Source organism: Pseudoliparis swirei, unplaced genomic scaffold (genome assembly GCF_029220125.1).
Source record: "Pseudoliparis swirei isolate HS2019 ecotype Mariana Trench unplaced genomic scaffold, NWPU_hadal_v1 hadal_63, whole genome shotgun sequence".
Taxonomy (NCBI): domain Eukaryota; kingdom Metazoa; phylum Chordata; class Actinopteri; order Perciformes; family Liparidae; genus Pseudoliparis; species Pseudoliparis swirei.
This window is the reverse complement of record NW_026613299.1, coordinates 1,342-14,878: the sequence shown is the minus strand read 5'-3', so window position 1 is coordinate 14,878 and position 13,537 is coordinate 1,342. Positions and strand designations below refer to the sequence as shown.

The window sequence follows — 13,537 nt, the reverse complement described above, 5'->3', positions numbered from 1 at the left end:
GAGGTAGTGTTTGCCTCCCCTCTTAATGTGGCTTTATGTCAGCTCAGCAAATTCAGCGATTTTGTTAGTGCCATTTGTTTCATTGTGTAAACCAGCTTTCACGATATAAATAATCTCCATTGCCATCCAATTTAGCTGATGACGTTCAGAGTCAGACCGGTTCAGAGGCTGGTAGTCTGTCTGGGTCACAGGCTACAGCTAGCATGTCTTGTACACCTCCTCATATCTTTGTGTTCAGGCATCCTCCACCCCATCTGAGAGAGTGTTCTCCACAGCTGGAGACACAATAAATCCTGAGAGATCGCGTATCCTCCCAGAGAAAGCAGACATCCTTATTTTTCTGCACAAGAATTGTTGATGATCCATACAATTGATGGTTGCACACTTGGTATTTGCCACTGCTAGTTTAATTTTTGGCAGCTCAGTTCATATACCCTTTTAAAAAAAGGAAGGAGCACTGTAATTTCTAGGAACATGTTTAAATTAAACAGAATACATTTTATTTAAGTTATATAAGTTTTATTTTAAGTTCAAGAGGAATATGTATAAATGTTTTTGGTTATTTAAAAAAATTTAAATGTGTATTTATACATACTGTATATGGTGTGTGCAGCATTATAGAAAATTATATAAAAGAACATTTATGTAAATAAACCCGTTTGTGCTCTTTTTTTCACCCCTTGCCCAATAAGAATCGATAAAAGAATCGATAAGGAATCGAATAGATAAGCAGGAATCGATAAGGCATCGGAATCGTTAAAATCGTATCAATTCTCATCCCTATTCATCGGTAAAGTGACCGATCTGTGTGAGCCTACGGGTGATGTCATGAACCCAACACGAAACGGTTGTTATTGTTGGCTTGAAGTAAAGCTTTAAACATCTACCGTTGTCACTGGATTTATTGAATTAACATGGTAGCAGAGGATGGCGGCTGGAAACTACAATACTCCGCCGCAGTTCGACGAGAAGAAGTCTCACGAGAACTGGACAAATGAGATAGAAGTTTGGAGGCTGGTGACTGACATGGAGGAGAAGAAGCAGGCCTTGGCAGTTGCTTTATCGCTGATGGGAAGAGCGAGGGATAGTGCGCTAGAAATAGCCGCAGCAGATTTAAACATCAGGAGAATACGTCCTCTTCTTACTCAAAAGGCGGCACAGGTTCTGGTCCAGGCTCTGGTAATCTCACGCCTCGACTACTACAACTCCCTCCTGGCAGGTCTACCTGCTAAGGCCATCCGACCTCTGCAGCTCATCCAGAATGTAGCTGCTCAACTGGTCTTCAGCCTCCTAAAATTCACCCACACCACTCCGCTTCTCCGCTCTCTTCACTGGTTACTGCCCGCATCCCCTTCAAAACATTGGTTCTGGCGTACCGTGCTACGAACGGATCGGGCCCCGTCTAGATCCGGGATATGGTCACACCGTACACGTTCTCTCCGCTCGGCAACAGCCAATCGCAGAGCTCTCAAGTTTTGAAGACAGGCAAGAGTGACATTTCCATCAGCACCCCCCCCCCCCCCCCCCCCCCGCAAAACGAAATTTCTGATATGTCAGTCGCGCGCAATTCCAGGATGCTTTATCTTCATTGGTTGCTGGATTAAATCTTACCCACATCAGATACGGGTTTTTTTCTGATTGGCTATTGTGTAGCCCATTTCTTTTTTTTGATTGGCTGATAAGTGGCACCTCACAGCAGACCTCCAGGGGAGCGCTTGATTCCTCCATGGTGAGGGCAGCGCGGCCAGCTCATGTTTGCACATTAAAACATTAAATAGCCGAGAGTTTTTTTCAGCGTGAGAAATACGATGTGTGGCGGGAGTGCGTGACTTAAGACCGAAATGCGTGAGTGTCACGCTCAATGCGTGACACTTGAGAGCCCTGCAATCGACTTGTGACTCCTGCACTTCGAGCTAATCACTCGAAATCCAGACTGTTTGCTGTCCTGGCTCCTTATTGGTGGAATGAGCTCCCCACTGACATCAGGACAGCAGAAAGTCTCTACACCTTCAAACGGAAAATAAAAACATCTTTTCCGACTATATCTGGATTAGACCACAGATTAGCACTTGCGTGGCACTTATATGGCTCTTATTATGGTACTTTTGTAGTTTGACTATGTTGAAGAAATGTTACTTTCTGTATTCTTGTTGTTCTTAGTTTGTACTCTAGGTTGAGTGCACTTATTGTAAGTCGCTTTGGATAAAAGCGTCTGCTAAATGACATGTAATGTAATAATGTAATGTAAACGTCGATGGAGGAATGCTTATACTTCTCGCGAAATTGGACTCTGTTTTTTTGAAAGATTGCCAGTATGAGGCGTACACGGAGTTTCACCGGATCGTAAGAGAAAATGGCGTCTCTATGGTCGACTACATTATCAAGTTTGAGCGCCGGTACCACCGACTATCTAAGTTAAAGATGGAGCTTCCAGATGCTGTGTTAGCTTTTAAGCTACTAGACACTGCAGGACTTACTGTTAAAGACAAACAATTGGCACTTACCGCTTGCCCAGAGCTTTTGTTTGTTAAGATGAAGTCAGGATTGAAAAGAATCTTTGGCGATAATTCTCCACAAGAGGAAGCTAATGACCTCTGTGTGAGTGTGGGTGCTGGCGACTCTGCCTACTACACACGGTTTACAGGCAAGCGTGAAAGTAATGTCAGGTCAAGCCCACAAAATCATACGGCTGTTCAATTGACAAATCCACTCGACAGATATGGGAGAAGGACAATATGTGCAGTCTGCCAAAGCACATATCACTGGGCAAAGGATTCTCCTAACAAAAATGAACACGCAAAATTGACAGAAGATGACGGAGTAATGGATGTTGAAGAATGCAACATTACTTTATTATTATTGGATTATTGCAATTCCCTCCTCTTTGGTCTCCCCCGCAAACTCCTCCATAAGCTTCAACTGGTCCAGAACGCTGCTGCCCGCATCATTACCAAAACCCCTTTCATCTGTCGATCTGTTCTACAGCAACTCCACTGGCTTCCCATCAAACACCACATTGACTTTAAGATCCTCCTCCATGCATTCAAGGCCATTCACAACCTCGCCCCTCCATATCTGTCTCACCTCCTACAAATCAAGATTCCCACCCGGTCGCTCAGGTCTGCCTCCTCCATCAACCTGACTGTCCATGGGGTCAAGAGCCTTTAGCCGCTCTGCCCCTCGCCTCTGGAACTCCCTCCCCCCTGACATCAGAAACATCGATTCAATCTTGGTATTCAAAACCCACCTCAAAACTCACCTTTTTAGGCAGGCCTATTCCTAACATGTTCCCCGTCATGGTTGCTCTGCTGCAGACTGTTCTGCTTTTTTAACTGTTCTGCTTTTTTAATTTTGTCCATCCTTTGAACTGTTTTTAATGTGTTGTACGGCGACCTTGAGTGCCTTGACAGGCGCCTTATAAAATAAATGTATTATTATTATCAAAAGAATCATTGACTGACAGAGATATTCATGGTGGAGTCTCTAGGATCATATGTAATGGACACAGCTTGCACTCGAACTATGTGTGGAGAAAAATGGCTTGATCATTACATGGCAATAAATACTATTCTGATTCTGATTCTGACATGAGGGGACTAACGCAAAGTGAGTTATTGAAAATGGGGGACACAAAGAGTGGAAGAGCATTCAAGTTTGGTGATGGGAGAGTTGTTCATTCTACAAAGAAAGTAAAAATCCCAGCCATGATAGGACAGACTAGATGTCAAATTGAAACTGAAGTAGTTCCAACAGATATTCACATCTACCTGTCTCTTGGACTCCATCCCGACAAGACTCCGCCCACTCCTCCTCTCTACCTCCATCTCTATTACACATTACTAACTCTGCTTCCTCCCCGGAGTCCTTTTAACTTTACGTCTCATAGGGTCCATCGGACCCTATCAGATGTCATAGATCCTATCTGCCTGATGGATCATCGAGGTCTGGATCGTGGAATATGCCTACTACCAACTATGCCATGGCCCTCTTGAGACTCCGCCCACTCCTCCTTTCTACCTCCATCTGCCTGATGGATCGTGGAGGTCTGGATCGTGGAATATGCCTAATACCAACTATTCATACACTCTGTCATATTCATTGATTGTGTTGTTACTGTGTTTTAATTTGTGTATAATGATTCCTTCTGTACACATGGCATCTATTACACCTGTCCATCCTGGAGAGGGATCCTCCTCTGTTGCTCTCCTGAAGGTTTCTTCCCTTTTTTTCACCCATGAAGGGTCGTTTGGGAGTTTTTCCTGATCCGATGTGAGGTTCTGGGACGTCTATATGTACAGATTGTAAAGCACCCTGAGACAAATCTGTAATTTGTGAAAATGGGCACAGATTTGATTTTTACACTACTAACTTCTCACCTGAAAACATTGTAAAATTACATTCCGTGACTCAACAACAGTCATATTTATAAAAAGTCAACTGTCAGTAGTTTATTTTCTCCTCCGCTATTGTTTCCGGTTGCTGGTGAAATGCATTCTGGGATATCGGCTGGCCAGAGTACGCACAAGTCTCCTCTGATGCATCCTCCTGAAAGTGGGAGGCTCAAGTCACATCCGGGCATTTTGACCGTGCTTTGCGAGAAGCGAACTTTGAATTGGAACATGTACTCGGGCTGAGACTGAAAACGAGTCCCCAAGTACAGAAAAGTACGGACAAGAACGCATATTGAGAAACGCCTTGCGTCTCCCCTTTGTCTTGTGCCAAAGTATTTTGTCCTTGTCCGTGCACCCAAGCCCTTTGCCACAGCCATAGTCTCTTTTTACAAGAGGATTGCCAATCCACGTAAGTTGTTTTCTGTTTCCTCCTTGAGAGTGATTTTTCGTTTGTAAAGTTTCTAGTTTAGCTTCGTTTTGTTTTATTTTTCAGCCGTTTTGCTGTCCTCCCGTTTGGAGTGATTTTGTGTTTAGTTTAGACCGAGATAGTTTGTAGAGCCTCCAGTTTTAGGTGTGCCTTTTCTTTTTTGTCCGCTGTTTTTCTGTCCTCCCGTTTGGAATGATTTTGTGTTTAGATTAGACCTTCATTATCAGGAATTTTTTCTTTTGCAAGTTATCTTCCCAGGCCCTAGTTTATTTAGTGAGTTTTTTCATAGCCCATTTATTTGTCACTCCTCAAAGAGGATCTGAGTTCAATAAAGTGGGCTTATACGTTCCATTTCTCTGCATCTGAGTCCTCATTTTAGTCCAGGCCTGACATATATTGCATAAACTGGCCTTTTAGCAGTTTCACTATAGAAGGGAAATGACAGGAAGAACTCAGACAATGCTCCAAATCCATGCACAATGGGAATGTATGTCACTACAAATAGTGCTGAAAAGCAAGCCATGACTCACTACTCGTATCTGAGAAGCAGACATGAGAATGCATACACAAGGCAAACAGAAATGATGTTGAAGCTGCTCCCCTGACTCCAGAGCTGCCTGGCACTGCTCATCAGTGTCACTTCTTCTCTTGAGGGGAGGAGGGCTAATTAACTATGCTGCCCTCTTTGTAGACAGACAAGCTATATTACCATCTTTTCAAGGAAAATGACATCCCTCATAGATACAGGAAGAAATCATGCTGATTGCACACCGTAATCTAAAAAACACAAAGAAGAGGATAATACTCTATAGAAGTGTATTTAAATTACATGGGAGCAATTTGTGTTGAATGGGATTGCAGCTCAGATTCCTCTTAACACATTCTACCGGTTTCAAAGTATTTTATATGAGACCTAACATCACGTATGCCTTGATGCCTTCCATTACATTTCAGTGTTGTTTCTATCCTTACCACCATCTCCCTAGTTATACTGTAGCCAATCATTTTCTGGATGAAACTGCATGCTTCTTGAAGGCCAAACAATATTAGTTCAGTCTCTAAACGCTTGGCTCAACTGGGACTGAAGTTAAGCTCCCTGGTTATGTTGCTAAACCTGGAGGACACGGTTATAGAGTTTTACTGACAGCAGAACCAACCCTAAATGTTTATGGTTGAGGCATGCAGAAGTTGCGGACACAAATGGCTCCAAATAGAATAGGACTTGCAGGTTATATTTCTTGAGAATCACCGGATCCCTTCCCGATTCTCCCGCTAAAACAATTTTACTAATTTGGTGAGCCTCACTTTGCTGCTCCCTGAATTGTTAACCACTTTCACAGACAATCAAATGTCCTGAGTGTGTTGATGAGAAGAAACGCACAAGAATTAAGAAAACAAACAAAGTGCACTATACTTGCACAAACTCTGCAAATGTCGAAAGTGTTTGATTTTAATTACAGCATGAATCAATACTGAAAAGATGCTCAGCCTCAGAGATGGATGTGAGAACGAATGTAGAGGTCCGGCCCCTTCCTGCTTTGATCAGCATATTCTGTGTATGCCCCTCCAATTACACACAGATTAACTTAATTATAGTGCTATCAAAATAAAAATCAACAACAATATCATTGATTTGCAACCACAATGACCAATACACCCAGTTATTACATATTTAGCTACCTTGGTGTAAAGTGCAGGAAATTGCAGACTGGGTCTGCGTCATGTGGGGAGCAACATCTTCACTTGGGAGAGCCTGGTAGAGAGAGCAGACCAATGTACGGTTTCTAACTGTTGACTCAACTCTGTTAATTACAAGGCATACAGTATACCTTAAATGAATTAGAGACAAACGTTTGATTAAAAGAATAAATATTTATACACATGTTTATTCGTATAAACATGTCTGTAAATGTTTATTGCAATCAAACTATCCTTTATGTGCAAATCCATCTGTTTGGACTGTAAATAGTGGTTCAGGCTTTGGTCAGACAGAAAGACATCGGCCCTTCAACACATTGACAACGTGAGACTCTTGAAGTGACGGAGCCCCAACGAGCAGAGAGGTGAGCGTTTGCTTTCAACACAAGCGTCAAACAGCAGGCTGGCATCTTCGGATGTTTAAAAGAACAATGTGAATTGTTAACCTTCAGTGGCCACATTACTTCGACAGTTAGGGCTTCACTTTGTAAGAGCATCGGTTATCGACTTGCTACCGGAGAGAGAGAGACGGGTTGCTCTGCGTAGAAGTTGCCTTCGCTGTGGTGAGCTAGCCGGTAATGGAGGAGCCGTAGCTCCGCTAGCTCAGCGCTGGGATGTCTGCTTCCTTTACACGGCTCGTTAACATCGCCTCTCCCATGTTTAAATGTCTAATGTTTTGCTACCACACAGAGGAGCCAACATGGTTAAATCTACACTTTTCTGGAATAGTAGAATGTCCCGACCGCTTCCCGAACTACTGTTGCCATGGCCAGCGAACTTTCCAGTTAAGGTGCGTTCACTTGCAACGCGAAATAATTATAATTGTGCCTTCAGTATGAGAGCATATGCCGGCTTATATTTTGAGCATCTTTCTTTCAAGAACAAAATAATTATTTCGAACTCGGATTAAATGAACATGTGAATATAAAAAATGTCCATGACTTTTCCGAAACTTATGTGATTTAAGTTTTTTACATGACTTTTCCAGGCCTGGAAATGACCAATATAAAATTCCATGACTTTTCCAGGTTTTCCATGACTGTACGAACCCTGATCAAACAATCAAACAAAAACCCCAAAGAAATATAATGATAAATGAATTAAATGAACACAAATGCATTAAATATTCGTGAGTGCTTGGATATTTATTTTTATTTGAAGCCTCAACAGAATTAAATATTTTATTCTTTTTGCGGAACTCTAAGAGCAACTGCTGAGACTTCACCATAGGGAAGACACAAAGAGAGAGGCAAACAGGTAAAAGGGATGGAGTTAAAAAGTGTATGATTTTGTTTAAAACACAACACAATCTCATTGGACGAGACCCACTGGGCCCCAGGGAGACCCTGTGACATGGTCATGACATCACCAAGGCTATAACAATGGACGAATACCATCACGCTGCGTCGTCACACTGATCCAATCATTACAATCAGGCTGAATGAAACGATTGGATGGTGTATTACTGTCATGTGACAGCCAATACAAACACTGTACTGTTTGAAAATGGAAGCGTTATTAGGATGCAAAGGTCATTCATCCCCATTTTAGTCAATCCCAGAGAAGGAATCAAACCTTTCATACAATAACTTGAAAAATATAAATATTGTATTTACACTTATTTTAGATACAACGGGGAAATATATAAAAAAGCAGCTATCAAAAATATAAATGGAACAACACCAAGTTAATCTAGTAAAATTAAGAAGTGCTTTGTGAAGAGTGATGACATGGCAAATAAGTCACAACTACATAGCATGGTAATGGAGACAAGGTCAAGTAAAGCAGATGGTAGGACATACAAGTGTCCTTTTTTCCAGGATCGGTCTCCATCACAGAAACGTTGAACAAGTGGAGCCTCCCACATCAATTAGCTCCCTGATCACCAAGATTGAAGTATACAAATATGTACAGTTCATTTTGAAACTGTTGCGGTTCTAGACAATCTAAAGAAGCAATGGGAAACACTGAAGACGATAACATGGCTGGCATACGATTATATTTAACTGGAGTGAACAAGACGAGCGGCGAGAAAACAGCAATGTGAGTGAGTAAGAAATAAAGATTATGAAGAGTCAGTTTTGTGCTAACCTGATTAATCTCCGAATCCGAGCCGTTACCATTACGTTAGAATCCCAGAGTATTTGAATTTACCTCCTTGCCAAGGTCTTCTCTGATGACTTGCTGGATTTCGTCCATACTGCTTTGAGGAGCTCGGCTGTGTAGCACCTTCAGCGTGGACGTGTACTCGTCAGGCAGCAAGTAGTCCAGAGCACCCAGGTGCTGGCCCACCTTGATGAAAGTACCCCGGTTCGCACAGCACAAGTCTCGAAGACGCTCAGCGGATCGCAGGTGGACCTACAGGGCAGAAAAACGATATCGATTCTCAAGGACTGCAGGGAAAATTTTAAATAATTATTTCTCTAGGAAGTACACTGAGCAAATTGCAAGGCATTCTTTGAAGAGATATCTATACAATTTTGACTTTTTGGACCTGACGTTGTCTATGGTGTCTTTGTAACTATTCATGATCTTGAACTCAATTTTGTTTATTTTGTATAGCCCAGTATCACAAATTACAAATTTGCCTCAGGGCTTTACAATCTGTACACATGACATCCCTGACCTTTGACCTCAGATCAGGAAAAACTCCCAAAAAAACAGAAGAAAAAAAATGAGTACAGATGAACTGCATTACTTACAACACATTCAATGAATATGATAGAAATGTATGAATAATTAGTAGTAGGCAGTCATTCACAATCAATGAAACGGAAGAAGAATAATAATAATAATATATTAGATTTATATAGCGCTTTATAGTATTCTCAAAGACGCTTTCACATAGTCGGGGGGGGAAACGGTTTGAGACAGACAGACCGGAAAAAATAAGGGGGGGGGGGGGGGTACATCAGCAGGGCCATGGCAGGAGGCCAGAGGCCGGATGCAGGAAGCAAGAGCAAGGACCAGACACAGCCCTATGAGACGTTAATTCACAAGCAGAATTAATAATGTGCGATAGAGAGATGTAAATTCATCCGTAAAGAGAGAGAGAAGAGGAGAGAAGAGCTCAGTGTATCCTAAAACGCCCCCCAGCAGCCTATAAGCCGATAGCAGCTTCTCTAGAGGCTGGACCAGGTGAACCTGATTCAGCCCCAACTATAAGCAGGGTGTTGCTATTCAATGGGCGGCCTTGCAACCACCTCGTTACGTTTGTACTAAGTTTCTTTTACCCTTCTGCATGCATGACATGTATTTTCACATCACCTGTTTAAATGAAGTAATGACATAAAGTCTTTTATGACAGTCCAATACAACACAATCACAAATTGTAAATTAGAAATGCAAATGTCAAATAAAAAATGACAAAGTACCCACTTTAAAAATATAATGGCGCCATAAATTATCTGTAAACTGTCCAGATCATGTGCTCCATTGGTAAATTCAATTCAGTTTATTTTGTATAGCCAAAGATTAGACGTGCCTTCGTGCTAACAAAGAAGTGTAGCTGCATTGCAGTACTCTGTTTCATAAAAGGCAACAAGGAAAAGAGATGTTACGCACATTAAACTACTACTGTCGTTCTTTAACTGGCTTCATGTGAGACTTAATGTCCACACAGTCTCATTCCGTGTTACCGAATGTTACTGCATTACTCCAGCCTGTGGAACTATACAATCAAAGCTCAGAATGCTAACATTAACAGATTACATGTTAAACTGTAATTTAAATAACAAAATGGCAGAATGGACAGCTCCACGTTTTAAGTTGGGTCACAGACAGCTGTTCCAGATCCCTCCAGAACTTTAGCTTTGAAAATGTTACTGACCCTCGTTGAGAAAGAGATTTCCTGGAGTTGTTTTTCATAGGTTTTCTAGTAAGAGTAATACAAGAAAAAGAGAGGCTGGTCTTTATGCCTGACATTTTAGACATACTGTATGTTTTTATGTTTAAAAGCGATGAAAGGGGGAATTTAGCATTAAAATGTGACATTTAGAGCAACTCGCTGTCTGTAGCACACAGTTGCAAAGTGGAAATAGGGTACACAGTGAAAGGATGTGGGAGAAGAATGTGGGCACCACAACTTTGAGAGCTTGGGGAGACTTTAGAATCTAGTCTACAAACAGTCAACACAAGATAGATAGATAGATATTTACTTATATTTTCCTTATTCTAATAAAGCACAGATTTTTTTTTAAATCATAACGTGAGAATTTACGCTCTTCTGTAGTCCTCCTCCACCCAGTGCGGAGGGACATTATTGGCTGCAGTAACAACATCAGGAAGTGAATCCTTTGATGATTTCATGTAACTTGTGAACTAACAACCAAAATAAGTATACGTAAACTCATTAACAGTCTCTAGCAGACCAGGAGCATTGAGAGGTGAGGCTGGAAGTCAGGAAGGGACCAACACATAGCACAAGATTGGAAAAACACTTGTCTAACATGTCTTTGTAAGTTGAAACATTAACTAAGGAAAAAATAATAACAGATCAACTATACATGTTCTTCTATGAGGTGAATAACTGCTCAGACAAAAGTACAACTACAACACGAAAAGATATGTCTGTATGTATGAAAGGTACATCATCAAATGGCAGACTATTCAGATTAAGAGCCTTAGGGGTGTGTGTGGTGGCTCCGTCCCGTCTGTCCCATTACAACCAGCTGGAAGCGATAATGCTTATAGAGAGCTCATCTCCTGAGACCAGTGCAAATAAAAAACCCGTGAAATTAGCTCCCCTTAACCTCTGTAACCCCATCTACACACCGAACGAACGCGCGCACACACACACACACACACACACACACACACACACACACACACACACACACACACACACACACACACACACACACACACACACACACACACACACACACACACACACACACACACACACACACACACACACACACACACACACACACACACGCACACACGCACACGCACACGCGCACGCACACGCACACGACAGTGTCGTCTGGGCAATGATGACAAAGCAATGGCAGAAACAAGTCACCAGAGATTACCAGATGAGCCGTTCTACTTGAAGATGCAGTAGGAACCCTTTTTATAAAAACCATCAGAGCCACTGATGTCTGACCATATGGAAGCGTAATGGTAAAAACTGTAACGCATGATTGGTAGAACCATCATCACACAAAAAAAGGTTCAGTCATTTATACAAATTATATTTCTAACATCCAGCTCTGAAAACAAAACTATTGTATGCAAAGTAAATCTTTATTTCTGAAGATAAGCAATAAAAACATTTTGTATGTGAGGGATACATGGGGAACAAGTTACTTTTTAGATAATTAACGGAGATAGTCAATTCTGCATCGTAAAAATGTAATCTGAGAACAATTGTAGTCAGTATTAAACGAAAAGGGACACACTTCTGATTAAGGATGTTTCTTGGGAGGATTAAAGACTAAATTGAATTAATAAAATTCATTCTTGATTCTGATTTACATTAGAATAGATTTTCAAACATTTTCCTATTTAATTTATTTAGTGTAGCCCAAAATCTATAATTTGCTTTACAATCTGTACACATACTACATTCTCTGTCCCTGGTCTTCACATTGGATCAGAAAAAACTAAAAAACAGCACATTAAATATATATGACAGAAATTATTCATATAATGACTAGTAGACATGATGAAAAAGTTACAACTACCAAAAATAGCAACAGTAGATGTAATAGAATAATAATGATAATAGAAGCAGTAATGGTATTGGCAATACTAATAGCAATGCAACTAATAATAATAATGATAATAGCAGGAGGTGTCGGGCAGGACAAGCACCCAGATATAACCACAATCCATGTAAATAGGAGATAGAAAAAAGTGGGCATCAGCAGGGCCATGGCAAGAGGCAGGAACAGCTCCAGACAAAACCACGATCCATAAGAAAGCACAAAAACTCCGGAGAAGTAGAAAGTAATGTTCATTGAAAGCACATGAATTCATACAAAAGGAAAGAGAAGAGGGGAGAGGAGCTCAGTGTATCCTAAGATATCCCACAGCAGTCTAAGCCTATAGCAGCATATCTAGTGGCTGGACCAGGGTAAACCTGAACCAGCCCCAACTATAAGAGCCATTTAAGTATACTCGTGGTGACTGTCTGCCCCCCAGACTGAAAGTGGAAGCCGGTTCCATAGAAGAGGAGTTAGATTAAAACCATAGGCTTCAACAGTGGTCTTTTTATCCATCTAACCAACATTCCATTTTCTTCAACTCATTCTGGGTATCACCATTATTCCCAGGCCAGCTCGGAGATGTAATACCTCCAGCGTGTTCTGGGTTTTCCTACCAGTCTCATACCAGTTGGGTGTGCCAAGAAAACCTCCATTGGGAGGCGGCCACGAGACATCCTGATTAGATGCCCGAACCACCTCAGATTACTCTTTTCGACGCAAAGTAGTAGCGCCTCTACTCCAAGTTCTCTTTCCTAATGTCCGAGCTCCTGGCGCTATTTTTAAGGCTAAGCCACACCACGAAGGAAATTGGTAGCCCCGACATCGTTCTTTCGGTCACGATCCAGAATTCGAGACAATAAATGAGGGTCGGAACGTAGAAGTACCGGTAAATTCAGAGCTTTGCCTTCCAGCTCAGCTCCCTTTTCACCAAGACGGACAACTGCAGTCTGCAAACTTTCTTTCTGTACACATTACATCTATTGCACCTGTCCATCTTGGAGAGGGATCCTCCTCTGTTGCTCTCCTGAAGGTTTCTTCCCTTTTTCTTCCCCATGAAGAGTTGTTTGGGATGTCTATGTGTACAGATTGTAAAGCACTCTGAAACAAATTTGTAATTTGTGAAAATGGGCTATACAAATAAACTGAACTGAATTGACTTGCAGCACCTGTTTTACTGCTGCAGCCACACCGATCTGCCTGTTAATCTCCCGCTCCATTTTACCCTTGCTCGTGAACAAGATCTAAAATACTTTTTTGCTTGCAATAGGTACTCCATCCACACCTAGAGGGAGCAATCCACCTGTTTC

General features: G+C 41.6%; 1 protein-coding gene across 1 annotated transcript; it reads right to left on the bottom strand.

Annotated features, from left to right (window-relative positions):
• Nucleotides 1-6,498: 6,498 nt before the first annotated feature.
• LOC130191428 (aarF domain-containing protein kinase 1-like) lies at nucleotides 6,499-8,874 on the bottom strand (the record flags this gene model as incomplete). Its single annotated transcript, XM_056411084.1, has 2 exons — nucleotides 6,499-6,571; nucleotides 8,671-8,874. Coding segments are annotated over 2 exons (277 nt in total), but the record flags the coding sequence as incomplete, so codon positions are not given.
• Nucleotides 8,875-13,537: the final 4,663 nt, after the last annotated feature.